The sequence below is a fragment of the Myxocyprinus asiaticus genome, chromosome 19 (genome assembly GCF_019703515.2).
Source record: "Myxocyprinus asiaticus isolate MX2 ecotype Aquarium Trade chromosome 19, UBuf_Myxa_2, whole genome shotgun sequence".
NCBI classification, from domain to species: domain Eukaryota; kingdom Metazoa; phylum Chordata; class Actinopteri; order Cypriniformes; family Catostomidae; genus Myxocyprinus; species Myxocyprinus asiaticus.
In genome coordinates this window covers 17,788,779-17,804,345 of record NC_059362.1, presented here as the reverse complement: position 1 = coordinate 17,804,345, position 15,567 = coordinate 17,788,779, and the positions used below count along the sequence as shown (strand labels likewise).

Below are 15,567 nucleotides of genomic sequence, written 5' to 3'. Positions count from 1 at the left end.
TTCACAAGATTAGATTTTAAAATGCTCCAAAACTGTAAAATGGCTATCAAGGTTATTTGTATCAGTTCTTAGTTGCTTTTGCATTATTTCTGCAGAATGACAGAATCACTATGGATTTTAATCAGCTTTGTGATGATATGCAGCTGAGAGTGATTGAAGATTAGCTTGTCATCTTGTCAGTTCTTCTCAGTTACAGAATGATCTTTTCAAACTAAACATATATGTTTTTTCAGTGTTTGAAGCTGTTTACTCAGCAGGGAGTCCCGATGGTCAAGTGATTAACACCTCTCGCTGAAAGGTGCTAATGTGCACTCTGTCTCCCTCTGTCTGGCCGGTGATTATGTTAATGCACCTAACACCTGAAAATCATTGGAAAAATCAGCTAGTGTAGCTAGCTTATGTGTATTATTCTGAAAACCCACAGAGTTAGTGTTCCTCTCTGTGCAGCTTATTTCAAACAGAAGCCACGTTGTGGCTAGATATGTGTCTCACCAGCGCTCCTGCAGCATAAAGCATGGCTTGGTCAGAGAGAAAGTCCTTCTTGGCAGTGTGGTAGCAGTTGTAGGCCAGTTCATAGTGCTGAACCAGAAAGCAGAGGTCGGCCATCTTCCTTATCTGAAGTTCTGGGGCCTCTGAGGGATAGCTGATATTAAAGAGGTCCAGAATCAGACAAATTGTATAAAACAACAAATATAAAAAAAATATTAATTTGCATTTTAAGGAAAATTCTGTCATCATATACACATCATCATGTTGTTCCAAACCCATGACTGTTTTTTTTCCACTGTAGAACACAAAAGTAGAAATTATGAAGAACGTAATGGTCGCTCTTTTCTAGGGTTGGGTATTAATACAGATTTCCCGATTAGATTCCGATTCACAAGCTCTCGATTCAAATCCAATTCGATTAGATATCGATACAAATGGGTATATTACAGATTTAATGTCCCTTTTGCATACATTTGAAAGAAATTCCATCCCAGCTAATGTTGTTAATTATACAGGGGACCTTCATTGTATATATTGATCATTTTGGTCACATTTTAGCTTTTTAAAAATGAACCAATCCATGAATTAAATCAATAAATATGACATTATACTGCATTTATTATTTTTTGTTGTTCCATTTTTAAAAAATTGTTTTTTGGTTTAACTGCATAATTTGACCTATTTACAGGTATTTACGTTGTTTTGTGCTAAAAACCGGTTCTGTTTCTTTAAGAAAGCAGGCATTTCTGCAAAGAGCTTCTATAGCGCATGTTAACGAGAGAGACTCGAACGGCTTTATCTCATCTGTGCTATGCATGATTAGAATTAAATGTTTAATTTTAGTTGTTTTTGATTAACAACTAACTGTAGAGAACAGAAAGGGTATTAAAAGAGACTTTATTCAATGACAAATTGGTCACGTGGATCTCGTCTTTGGACACACACATTACACGGAACTACTTTTACCCTGAATACTCCACCACTGTACTTCACAGTTACTGGTGAGTGAAATCTAAACATTTACCAGCCAGTTGCCAAATATATACATTTTAGACGCATAGCATGAAATTTGGTTGCAAATGCAAGTGATTTCGTCTCATTGTAGTGAAGGATTTGCGCATAGAGTAAAAGATCCATCTTGGGATTTAAGAATCGATATCCAGATCGTTCAAATGAAAATCACGATGCATTGGGAAATTTGTACCCACCTTTACTCTTTTCCTTTTGATTACATTGAATGGGAATGGAGCATTCAAGCTATCAAAAAGAAGTGAAGGCACTATAAAAGTATCATAAAAAGTAGTCCATATGACTCATGCACTACATTCCAAGTCGTCTGAAGGCAAACTATAGCTTTGTGTGAGGAACAGACTGAAATTGGCTGTGACTGGACAGAAAAAGTACGTTGAGAACTAGAGAACCGGATCATCCAATTTATTTGGAATATAGCATATTAGCTGTACGGACCACTTTTTTGACTCTTATTTTGCATTTGCATCTTTTTTGAAACTTGAAAGCTCACGTCAGCATTCATTGTAATTGCATGGAAAAGAGGGACCAGGGGCCGGATTCACGAAAATGTTCTTAAGTAAAAAATTAAGAAAGTTCTTAGGATAAATTATAAGAAGTTCGTAAGAACGTTCCTAAGTGCAATTCTTGAAAAATTCTAAGTTCTCAAATATTTTCTTACGAACATGTTAATTTTTTTCTTAAGAGTAAAAAGACATTGTCTGATCAGCCTGCTCATGGAGTTGCCTTGTCTAATAGCCTACAACAAATTCAATACTTCAGCACTGCTAAATCGTAATGATACATTTATCTATTAACCTTTTTTTTTTTTTTTTTAAAGTAGCAAGCACCTCGCGCTAATTTTTTGGAATGTAGTGTGTGAGATGTGTTAGTTTAATGACATTAACCGTCATGGGATAATTTACTTACTGCTAACCATTTGATAACTTTTAATTTGACACGGAGGAAAAGAAAAGAAATAAAAACTTCCGTAGACAAGAGCTGAGGAAATCATTGCAAGGAAAAAGTTCTCCTTGGGAAGCTTGAAAATTATATCACGTCAGAAAGTACGAGGCGGGTAAATGGGAAAGGGTGGTGGAGGCTGTCTCTGCTGTGCCCAACTCTGGTAGGGATGTGGATGGGGGTGAAAAAGAAAATCTCCGCTTTCTAATGTTATAATTATGTTCCTTTAAACTTAAGATCGCAGAGAGCGCTACATGCAGTGCATCCGTTTGAATAAGCATGATTGGTTACCACGTTAAGAAGCTTCAAAACAACATGTCTTGTTTGAATTTGGTGATAACATTTACATGGTTTACAAGCTGAAAATAAAAGTATAATTAAACAAAACAGTATAAATTTTTTTTTTTTTTTTAAAATCACATTTCTACGTAAACATCCCATTGCGACTTCAGACATGAAAAATGAAAAATCCAGTACATTCATTAAACATTTTACATTTTAGGATTTAAGACAACTGTGAGGTTATCCTAACTTTAAGATCTTATTTACAATGATTTTTTACGAAACATTTTTTTTTCGAGAACTTGAATGCTTCTTAAGTTTTTTCTTGAGAACAATCTTAAGAAAAAAAGATAAGAATTTTCTTAAGAAGTTTTTTCGGGAATACAAAATATTCTTAACTATTTTCTTAAAGAGGACCAATTATGCAAAATTCACTTTTACATGGTGTTTGAACATAAATCTGAGTCGGCAGTGTGTGTACACAACCACCCTACACAATGTTAAAAATCCACCCACTCCTCTTTCTTATATTTCTATTAATCAAAAACAGTGTCTCAAAATGACTGGTTTTCATATCCGCTCTAAAGTGACATCACTTTAGAGCAGGCCACACCCACGACTGGTGACGGACTCCACCCTATTGTCATAGATCCTCCCCTGAGTGATCCACACAGTCTGCCATTTTTTTCCACGCTGGAGCAGCTACGGTGAGAAGAATAATGTCTCAACTTTGTAAGCATCATAAGTGTTCTGTTGTTGGCTGTAAAAGTGAACATAAGAGTCTTCATGTACTCCCGGCATCAGAACCACTGAAGACGCAGTGGTCAAGTTTTGTTTTTGAAGAAAATGTGCCCCAAAACATACCAAAATTTGTGTATGATTGTGCAAATCATTTTACACCAGACTGCTTCGTGAATGAGGGTCAATATAAAGCAGGATTTTCAAAAAATCTGACTCTCAAGCATGGATCAGTACCAACTGTTCATGTTCCAGCTTTATATCCTTCAGATGTAAGTATTGCACTTTATATTTTGTGAATGTTTGCAAATCGCCTTTCCGAATGTGCTTGTTAGCTGATTCCACGGCTAATGCAGCTAAAGTTACCATTGTCTCTGACTGTATTCATGGAGACCAGAGCTATGTCGTTATAGCTTGTTTGCACATGACGTCACGTCACTTCGTTGCTGTGGCGTGAAATGCAGATGGAGGGCAGGAAGTGATTTTCTACATAAGAAGCACTATTGCAAACTCAAAATGCCTATGTTTTGCGTCGTTTACGGTTGCTCATACATATATGGCTGAACTCCGGTATTTATGGTGTCAGTCATATTGGTTCTGATTTGTTGTTGCTATAGTATCCGAAGCACCAGCTGTAAAGGCACAGCCCTCTTCCGGAAAGGGGGCGGGGAGCAGCAGCTCATTTGCATTTAAAGAGACACACACGAAAACAGCGTGTTTTTGATTCCACCCAAAAAGAGGCATTTACAACATGGTATAATAAACGATCCGTGGGGTATTTTGAGCTGAAACTTCACAGACACATTCTGAGGACACCTGAGACTTATATTACATCTTGTAAAAAGGGGCATAATAGGTCTCCTTTAAGTTAGAAATTAAGAAGAAAATGGTAGTTAAGAAGAAAAGTTTCGTGAATCCGGCCCCAGTACATTTCATCAAAATATCTCCTTTTATGTTCCAAAGAACAAAGTAAATCATACAGGTTTGGAACAACATAAGGATGAGTTAAATGATGACAGAATCTCCATATCTGAGTGAACTGTTCCTTCAAATTCACTTACAGTAGCCCCGCAGTGTTCTTTAGTTCAGCGATTGTCTTTTCTGGAACCTTCCCTCCACCAAACAGCTTCTTAGTGGCGGAGAACAGAGATCGGCTCAGACCCTTTCTTGACACGAGCTAGAATGAGAGAAAACAAGAGATGAAAGAAGAAAAGGAAAGAAAAGAGAAACTCTTAAGGGTAAAAGAGGAAAATAGTTTACTTCAAGAAGTTCAAAGCTGTGAAGATGATGCAGAAATAGTGCATACATTTGGGAATGTAAAAAAGTAGAAATATGTATGTATTACTGTCAACGGTTACAAGGAAATAAATATTACTGAACTCTTGACTTGCACTGCTGGTTAATTTAAGTATATTAGGCGAGGTTGATTTTGAAAGTTCGTGAGCTGCTTCAATACCATTGACAGCAGCGAAGATATACAATGATAAAAATTGGAAAACAGCAAATGAACCTGAGCTATTATATGATGAATATGAACCATTATCATACAGGAGCTTAGAACTAATAATTCCTAATGCAACAAGCCGATCAGAGAAATATTATGCGATACTGTATGGAAGACGATATAAGTAAAATTGTTCTTTTTTTCTATTTTTGCATTTTTTTTCTCTGAATGACAAAGATAAATAAACTTTTATATTCTTTTATCTAAAAATCAGTCAGTCAATCGTAAATCCTACTGTTTTTATCCAAATAAAAGTTTAAAAGTAGTCAACTACCTTAATAGAAGACAAAAGAATTTCAATCAATGCACAGATTTGAGATTAATTTGATGTAATAAATTGTTTGTGTACCTGGTCATTTAGCTGCCGTATGTTTTTCTCGATGTGCGGCAGTAATCCCCTGAAGGTGAACTCCTGGATAAACTGCCGGATGCGGTCGTGGTCATTTAGGGTCAGGCAGGTTCCACGAGGGGTCGCAGTGGTGTGAGGGGTCACGCTGGCCTGTTTTTGAGGTCCCGTCATTTCTGCGCTGTTTACAGACTGAATAGGCTTGTTGCCAGGGTAACCAGCATCAGTGGGCTGGTCCAGCTGCAGAGGATGCGTCTCTGAGAGACCATCTGCAAACATGAGCGGAACATCCAATTAACATTAGATAAACATTTCACATCAATATGAGGTTTATAAATTAAATTGCTGATAATGAGGATAAGACGGGGCTGGACTGACCTCTGGCAGCTGGATCAAAACCATCTTCCTCTGTGCCTATGTTGTCAACAGCATTATTCACTGCAGACTCTTCATCCAGTTCCTGTAACACAACAGACGTTTTAACCTCCTGAGACCTGAACGTGACTGCTGTGTGCATTTCCAATTTCCCTTTTTGATTTGTAACTAGTAGGACCTAATATACATGCAAATTTTATTTATTTATTTTTTTTCTTTTTCTTTTTAAGAGCAAATCGTTTTCTCAAAAATGTATGGCAACATATGTGGACAGAGGAACTAATGGTGTGTTAACGTCATGTCGGAATTACTGTAATTACGAGATTCCAACTTGTAAAAAGCGTTCACGTCTTCGTAGAGCTCGTAATTACAAGTTGTAAACTTGGAATTCTATGAAAGCTCAAACATGACACTCATGACGTCAAGTGAAAAGAACCAATATGGCAGCGGCCTCAACTGTTAAAGGTAGTGAACACATATTTCTGTTGCTATCTTTTTATGCAAACGTTACCAGGAGCGTTTTCTTTGTTCTTAAACATTTTCCAACGACATATCAAGGTGAATTAATGAATTAATATTGATAAATATTTTGCTGTTATCAATTACAAAGCCGTTTTGGCGTTATAAGTGTTGCCATAGAAACAAATAACTTCCGGGTTCCCAGGGCGTGAACGTCTCCGAGTACAACCTCCAAGTTGCCATCTCATAATTACAGTAATTCCAACACGACGTGAACACAGCATTAGTTGTAAATTTTAAATAATACCAAGCTATAGAAAGTCAGGGTTTTTTTAATCAAATTGTTTATGTTTCCAGGAGTGTTGGTTATTCATGTTTTTGAGACGTTACAGAGATTACTTCAAATAAACTAATTCTGATTCAAAATAATGCCCAGCATCATCCAATCACTGCCAACCATGTTAAAATAAAATTATACATTACAAATTCTGAATCTATGTACTGATTACCATTGTCCCATGTCTGCCAAACATGTTGATTGGCCTAAATATCATCTGCAGCCTAAAACTTTTGGTCGAATTTTAGGAGTGAATGCACTTAGCCTCATAGAGAGCAATGGGATGCTTCCTTGCTCCCTATTTAGTGAATGACTTAACATCCAGTGTTCTGTCCATCTGCACTGGTCTCAGAACAGTACGAAATGTACCTTATTTTCATCCTAACTCCATATAAAGCCTCTGAAAGCAGCTTTTTTGTCAGCTTTTTGATGAACCCATTGATTTTTTCTATGGAAAAAATGCACTAAAGTACACATTAGTGTACATTGTGTTTAGCAGCTTGGCATTTCGCGATAAACCGCTAAACTTTTAAAAATGGCATATCTGACGAAACTAGAGACTCTAATCTTTTGACTCAAACAGGTTTCAATGTAAAAACTTAATTAGGTTTCTTACTAGGTGTAGTTTTGTTGGCGTTTCTCCCAAAGACAAACTCCGCTGTGATCGGCGCCATGTTGTTTTGTCACACGACTCTAGGGTTGCCCCTGACCAAAGATTTTCTTAGTCGACTAGTAGGCGTTAATTTAAGCCATTAGTCGACTTAGTCGCATGTTTATGATATTAATTTAATAACTTAAATATATATATTTTGGGGGGGCATCAGAAAATGGTTTGAGTTCCAGGGCTGAGAAAGAATGTTATAAGTAACATTAATAACACTGTTCTACATTACAGAGAATTACTAAACCGTTATAATGAGCCTTTAAAATATACATTTTACAAGCGCACGAACGAAGCGAGCCACAGCGCAAAAGCGGTAATGATTCTGAATGTGTCGGAAAAACCAGCAAGGAGACTGTCTGAACATTTTGTTAATTTATAGAGAGAAATGCACATTAGGGTTGTGTCAACAGATGATGATCTCGGGGATCAACGATCGCCAATAGCTGATGCCTTTGACGATGTCAAGATGATATTTGGCTCATTTTCCCATGTATTAAATTATTATTATTATTATTTATTAGGCTATTATTATTATCAAATTAATATTACTTGAAGAAACACACTTTATTATATTTTTAAGAACAGATGACAGAAAAGCCGTCTATGCTCATGTATGATTGCACGGAGGCGTGCAGTCTCGCGGAACACGCACACCTAAAAGGTTCTCACTCTTTCTTTGTTTCAGTCTTCTGAAAATGTTTTTTCAAGAACAGTATCGTCTATGAGTGCTGCAAATGACCTCAGACATCTCAGCTCATGAGGTGCTTTGAATTCAGTTCACTTTATTTCCACAGAGCAGTTCATTGTGACCAACTCTGCAGCCTATAGCCTACATCTGTGATTAAAACATAAAATAACACAAAAACATGTTCACCTCTAACCATGATTTATACTTCAGTGATTATTATCATCATTATAATTATTATTTTTACATTTATAATTTTTTGTATGTCTTCATTTGTGTAAGTAATTTTCTGCCTGCATGTTCAGACGGAAACTTGCCTGACGTTAAATGGAAAGGTGTGTATATATATATATATATATATATTATTCGTTTATCACATTATTTTATTTGCTTTTTCATTTAATTTGGAGTGCAGTTTGAATTTAGAAATGTATTTAAGTTTTTCGTTTTTTTAATATTTTAATTTAATGCAAAATCTCTAAAGTGAGAATATTCACCGATCCCTCAGCCCAGGGGTTGCCGATGTATTTAGATATTGCTCTATATATATATATATATATATATATATATATATATATATATATATATATTTATTTATTTATTATCTTGAAGGAGGGAACAAGACGAAATTATTCACACACGTGATGCATTTTCCCGGACAACGAAATACCTGACCGGTAGAGAATGCATGGATGAAGTAGGTTCTTTGCCAGAGAGATGTTGACAACTGTTGTAAAACCATCTTTCAAAAACTTGAACAACACACATTTTAATTGCACTTATTTTTTTCCCAGTTTCATTTGAATGTTTAGTTAAAATAAATAAAAAAATAAAGTTCAAAGTTTGAAATCAAGGTGTCTTGCTTTATTAGGCTTAACGCTAACTCTGCTTAACGAAAATTACCCCATAGTACCACCTAGCGTCCAACAAGCAGTAATACCAGTGTTCGTCGTTTTTCTGTGACCAATCAAAACTTGGTCGACCAAGACTCTTCTCATCAACTAACCTTTGGTCGACTATCAGGGGGCAGCCCTACACCACGCAATACGTCGAAAGTTTAACCCTTTACTGACAGCCCAGAATCTTCTGAACTGAAATCAGCTGGTTTAAATTGATCTAAATTATGGATTGTGTATAGTGAAGCCAAAATACCATGTCCACACGTGTATGCGGGGTTGCACAAGGTTAAAGATAAGGATATTACAGTGGTTTCCAAAGGTGAGACCATATTGAAAATCTGGTATTTTTTTAAATAACATTGTAAATAAGCAATAAGCTTTGAAATTTAAACAATTCTAAACTAAGAAAAGTTATGACATTAAATAAATAGATATATTTAATATTCTGCACTTTTCAGGGTTCCAATACTTATTGGCCAGTGAATTTCCATGACTTTTCCAGGCATCTGTGATTACTGGATTGAGATTTTTTATAAGTAATTTTGATTCAGTCTGATTTGCAAATGAATCCTGTAGTTAGATCTGTGAACCGTTTTGCCTAATTTATTGAAAAGAACTGACGCAGAATAACGGCTCCCTGATAAATCAGACGTCACTATGGCTTGTAAGCAAATCTTACTCTACACAAGACCAATATCAAACTCGTAATTTTTTTGAGCAGAGAACAACTTGAAAAATACAAGTTTACGGCATGAGTTTATTTTTAGGTGATCTATTCCTTTAACAAATCATGGTTGATCGCTTTACATGTCAGTTAGGTGGTCTCATCTTATTGGATGGTTCTTGGCCAGAATAAGCTGCAATAAGGACCAGATTTGATGCTGATAGTCAAAAGTCTCAGACTAGTTGCATGTCGAATGCCTGCATTGAAGACATGGCACTCACTGGGTTGTGTATGCTGGTCTTATTCAAGTATTGACTCCAGGGGTCGGGCATCTGTTCATTCGCACTGGTGGCATCACTCCTGGAGTTTATCTTCAGCAGATAGCAGCCCTGAGTACCATATCGCTGTTTTATAACCTCATACACAGATTCCACACTGAGAGAGAGACAGAAAGAGACAGACATCAATATTTGTCCTATACCATCATTAATTTATATGATGACAGCCTAATCTTTCTCCCCAGTAATGCAATCTCCTATTCATCCGACTTGGAGGCTTTAGGCAGCACACGATTAGAATGACTGTTAACTTATTTACATGCAGAATTCTCAGAGGAAGGAAGACGAAAGTGGGCAAGTCTGACGGGCAATGTTCCAGAGCAAAAAGCAAAATCCACTGTGTTTATGATGAGTCACTTAGATGAATGGCATCATAAATTCATTTTCTGCTGTGTGAGTCCAGTACACTAGTGCTGTAAGGTTTGAATAAATCAAATCCATGTATCATGCATTTAAAGGAACAGTTCACCCACAAATGAAAATTTGTCATTTAATCACCTTTTATCATTCCAAAACCAAATAACTTTCATTGTATTGACAAGTTGCTCTTGAACCAGGGACAGCTATGGTCACCCTTCACTTTCATTGTATGAAAATAAAAAAAAACAGCTTGGACATTTTGTTAGATTACCCCTTTTGCATTGCCCTGAATAACTTAATTCATGAAATCCCAGCCTATTGTATTTTCAGCTGAACGTTATTTTACTCAAAAAGTATCACAATACAGATCAGTTGCATTGCGTATGCCCCTCATGTTGTAAAGTTTAAATACATTACTATTCTACACATAATAATGCTTTGCCTAATTAAAAGCAATTACACAAAGAAAGCAGAAGTCTTTTCTCTTGACATCACTGAGGCAGATTTAGAGAGCTGTTTCTACTGTTAATCAACTCCAATCAATTTCATAAATAGAACAAGTAATGCAAACAAATATTTATCTGTGTTCAGTGGGAATATTAAAGGCTTTTAACAGCATATGTAACAATGAACCTTTACAAGTTCACTCTGCGCTGGTCATTGGCAGTTCAAGAAAATACAATCACATAATGGCTGTCTGCATATCAGGTGATATCTCAAAGTGGTTTAACCCCTTAAACTTTTCCACACTCAAATTTAAAAGCTCACCTTTCACGCATACTATGGACTAATTGCAAAAAATTGGTCAAATTTTTCACCTGCCGCATTTTCTACCTGGGTTTGGTTCATTTAGGCATATATGAACATGGCAGTTGCACTCGGATCCACACCAAAACAATCAATCCGAGACCTCCTGAACGAGCGGTTTGCTTGTGGTGAGAATGCTGACCCAACGGACCAACGCACCAAATAATATCCCTATAAAAATCATGAACATACCTGATGGATCTGTGGAGAACAAATCTGTAGGTCAGCACGTCGCTGTAGTTCATAATCAAAACGTGGATAGAGCCTTTTGGCGACTATATTAGGCATAATTGCATGTTTAAAATAGCAGTTACTTTATAATTCCAGAGGTAAATAGTACAATCGCTTCTTTCTTTGAAGTGGCAGCAAAACAAACACAGGTAGGACAACGTTAGCAACTACAGTGCATCCGGAAAGTATTCACAGCGCTTCACTTTTTCCACATTTTGTTATGTTACAGCCTTATTCCAAAATGGATTAAATTCATTATTTTCCTCAAAATTCTACAAACAATACCCCATAATGACAACGTGAAAGAAGTTTGTTTGAAATCTTTGCAAATTTATTAAAAACAAAAAATGAAAAAAAATCACGTACATAAGTATTCACAGCCTGTGCTCAATACTTTGTTGAAGCACCTTTGGTACCAATTACAGCCTCAAGTCTTCTTGAGTATGATGCTACAAGCTTGGCACACCTATTTTTGGGCAGATTCTCCCATTCTTCTTTGCAGGACCTCTCAAGCTCCATCAGGTTGGATGGGGAGCGTCGGTGCACAGCCATTTTCAGATCTCTCCAGAGATGTTCAATCGGGTTAAAGTCTGGGCTCTGGCTGGGCCACTCAAGGACATTCACAGAGTTGTCCCGTAGCCACTCCTTTGTTATCTTGGCTGTGTACTTAGGGTCGTTGTCCTGTTGGAAGATGAACCTTCGCCCCAGTCTGAGGTCCAGAGCGCTCTGGAGCAGGTTTTCATCGAGAATGTCTCTGTACATTGCTGCATTCATCTTTCCCTCGATCCTGACTAGTCTCCCAGTTCCTGCCACTGAAAAACATCCCCACAGCATGATGCTGCCACCACCATGCTTCACTGTAGGGATGGTATTGGCCAGGTGATGAGCGGTGCCTGGTTTCCTCCAGACATGACGCTAGCCATTCAGGCCAAGAGTTCAATCTTTGTTTCATCAGACCAGAGAATTTTGTTTCTCATGGTCTGAGAGTCCTTCAGGCGGGCTGTCATGTTCCTTTTACTGAGGAGTGGCTTCCGTCTGGCCAATCTACAATACAGGCCTGATTGGTGGAGTGCTGCAGAGATGGTTGTTCTTCTGGAAGGTTCTCCTCTCTCCACAGAGAAATGCTGGAGCTCTGTCAGAGTGACCATCGGGTTCTTGTTCACCTCCCTGACTAAGGCCCTTCTCGCCCGATCACTCAGTTTGGCCAGGCGGCCAGCTCTAGGAAAAGTCCTGGTGGTTCCAAACTTCTTCCATTTACGGATGGAGGCCACTGTGCTCACTGGGACCTTCAATGCTGCAGAAATGTTTCTGTACACTTCCCCAGATCTGTGCCTCGACACAATCCTGTCTCGGAGGTCTACAGACAATTCCTTGGACTTCATGGCTTGGTTTGTGCTCTGACATGCACTGTTAACTGTGGGACCTTATATAGACAGGTGTGTGCCTTTCCAAATCATGTCCAATCAACTGAATTTACCACAGGTTGACTCCAATCAAGTTGTAGAAACATCTCAAGGATAATCAGTGGAAACAGGATGCACCTGAGCTCAATTTTGAGTGTCATGGCAAAGGCTGTGAATACTTATGTACATGTGATTTTTTATTTATTTATTTATTTTTTTTTTTTTTTATAAATTTGCAAAGATTTCAAACAAACTTCTTTCACGTTGTCATTATGGGGTATTGTTTGTAGAATTTTGAGGAAAATAATGAATTTAATCCATTTTGGAATAAGGCTGTAACATAACAAAATGTGGAAAAAGTGAAGTGCTGTGAATACTTTCCGGATGCACTGAATATGACAGATGTAAAACATCTTTACTGTACGTAGCTTCACTCTTTCTGATGTGTGTTTTTGTGTGTGTGGAGAGAGAGAGAGAGAGAGAGAGAGAGAGAGAGAGAGAGAGAGAGAGAGAGAGAGAGAGCGAGCTCTGTGTCCATGAGAACAGGCACTTTTCAATACAGAAATAATGCGGATTTTATTTGCAGTGCAACCACTGACTGGAGCGCACATTTTGTGCCATGCGGAATCTTTTTGCATAACCGTGACATAAACAGAAGTCAAACATTTGTAACAGTTGACAAATTTATGCAGGTATATCATTTTAACCGGTATTTGGATGTAAGAGCTAAATACCTGAACAGCACGCAAACTTTGACCAATAAGAGGACAGTTTGCTCACATGTGACATTTATTAACACAGGTCCGTTTTGAAATGTTGCCTTGTGAAAGTGAACCGAACCAAGACAAAAATGCAACATTGTAACAATTTAGCCTCTGTTTCAGAACAATATAAATGAGCTACAGGTCTGAAAACAGCCTAAATTTCAATCGCATCTGGGAGAAACAGCATGCCGTTTTTTTTTTTTCATGCTTTCTTTGTCTATTCTTATTTTGTTGTGCTTTAATATCATGCAGTAACACAGTGACATTGTGATTGATGTATTTCATCATGAAACAGAATCCGAACACAAGTGGTCACAGGAGACGCATTTAAATCGGATCACCCGAAACATATCTTAATACCAGGTGGAAACGGGGCCTATGATATAACATTGGATTATTCAGCCAAGCAAGCTCACAGACAAGTAAAAATGGCTCGGTTTTTAGAGAACTCCCTAAGGTAAATGCAGATATAAAGTTTTTGGCTACTTGGGGCTTACAGCAGCAGTTATTGGAGCATAAATGAGACATCTGTATTTGATGACTTACAGAAATCATATTTCACTGCAATTCTTTTGAAAATCTTTTGAACTGTGGTATTAGGGGAACAAAATTACAGTCACAATCCTGAGAATGAGAGCTTTCATTAGATATATGATTGCCCATTTAGGTGCTATGTGAAAGACTTTTATTTTTATTTAAATATTTCTACTCCATTACCTCTAGGGGGTGCTAATTTTCAATGCGAATGTTTTGAGGCCTTATTTTGTTGTTTTAAGTAACAAATCACATTCTAAGCATTCAACTGATACCTCATATGCCTGAATAATGTATACAGACACTTAAACGTTTTAAGCGTAAACTTTTTTCGCGATATAGCACCCCCCTTCGGACCTGCCGGCTAGAGGTCTGCAACCCGACCCGGGCCCGATGGGACCCGAGAACCGGGTTCGGGTACGTTTTTCAAGTAGGACTTCGGGTTCGGGTCAGGTTTGTAATTAATGAAAAAATTACAAAAAGTAGGCGCTATCGCGTTTTACATCTGTGTAAATCATTGTATATTATGCGGTGCTTCACACAGACACATGTTATTCATATCATATGATAGACCTCTTTCTGAAATACTTTGCCTCAAGAACGATTGGTGTCGTTCAAATTGTTCATAAAATATTTGTGATTATTTAAAAAAAAAAAACTACTTTTCTGCACTAGTTCTAGGTTTTTCCATTCAACAACAACAAACCCTGTACAGAAAGAATCTGTGGACAGCATAGATCAATAATCATAAAAAAAATTGTTTACTTTTTATTGGCATGGCTATAACAGCGTAATTTAAAAATATGGCCGTGGCGTAGTTTACCCAAAAGCCTATAACTCCAAAACGATCAAATTTAGTACATATGCGCTATGAAGGTAAGTAATTTTAAAAAGGCCATATCTCTGTGGACCTAAACCTGATGGTTCTGAAAATGATGGCAATTTTTCTCTATTTTAGGTGCAAACGGACATATGTACTTAAAATATCTTAAATGCATGAACGCTGTTAGTTGCTGCTTGCAGCTTTATTTTAATTTATTTCAGCATTATGTCTGGAGAAACAACTTGATCCGACAGAGAGCAAGAGACACACATACCTCTGCTCATCTCCATCACTGATGTCGTGAAGCAGGACGTAATATTTGAGCGTGTTGGGAATGAACCATTTGGGGTGGGTGTATTCTCCACTGTGCTGGATTCGGTGCTGTTCTTGTGAAAGCTTGAGAAACTGCTCTGTTGGCACCGCCTCACGAGATGACACCACTAACATACCTGTAACCAAGTTCAGGAGATTTCACTCAAGATAGGGGGGAAACAATACAGAGCAAGTCTGAGAGAGAAAGTGTTGAGAGAACAGGAGACAGGAGGGTTATAAAAAATTAATATTCTTAACCAAAAACAAACAAAAATCTAGACTGGGGCCATTTTTTTTTTTTCCTACTAATTTTAGATTTACATTTTTTTTAAATTAATTTAAAACAGGAATGGGTAGCTAGATCTTGAAATATCTATACTTCTGTTTTTTATGTTGTATCATGAGAACTGATACACTAATATAGTGACAAGTAACACTGAAGCTAAATGCTGCATTTATTATAATAGGTTGTTTTTTTGTTGATGTTGAGGTCTCATAATGTGCTGTTTATTCATTGTTAATGATCATGCCTTTTAAATATAATGTTAAATGATTTATCCAAACAAATAAAACATTTTCAGT

The 15,567-nt window shown here is 37.2% G+C and overlaps 1 protein-coding gene across 4 annotated transcripts in view; it reads right to left on the bottom strand.

Annotated features, from left to right (window-relative positions):
• Positions 1-15,567, bottom strand: part of LOC127410371 (trafficking protein particle complex subunit 8-like) — an 83,944-nt gene that overhangs the window by 53,218 nt on the left and 15,159 nt on the right. For 3 of the 4 annotated variants that reach the window (XM_051645591.1, XM_051645594.1, XM_051645593.1), the window contains 6 exons: positions 14,948-15,122; positions 9,695-9,848; positions 5,709-5,790; positions 5,334-5,599; positions 4,542-4,657; positions 493-643 (listed from right to left, as the gene is read on the bottom strand). In XM_051645591.1, the coding sequence (XP_051501551.1) occupies positions 493-643; positions 4,542-4,657; positions 5,334-5,599; positions 5,709-5,790; positions 9,695-9,848; positions 14,948-15,122 (944 nt within the window). The remainder of the gene's footprint in view (positions 1-492; positions 644-4,541; positions 4,658-5,333; positions 5,600-5,708; positions 5,791-9,694; positions 9,849-14,947; positions 15,123-15,567) is intronic. The other variant, XM_051645592.1, reaches the window with a different exon arrangement.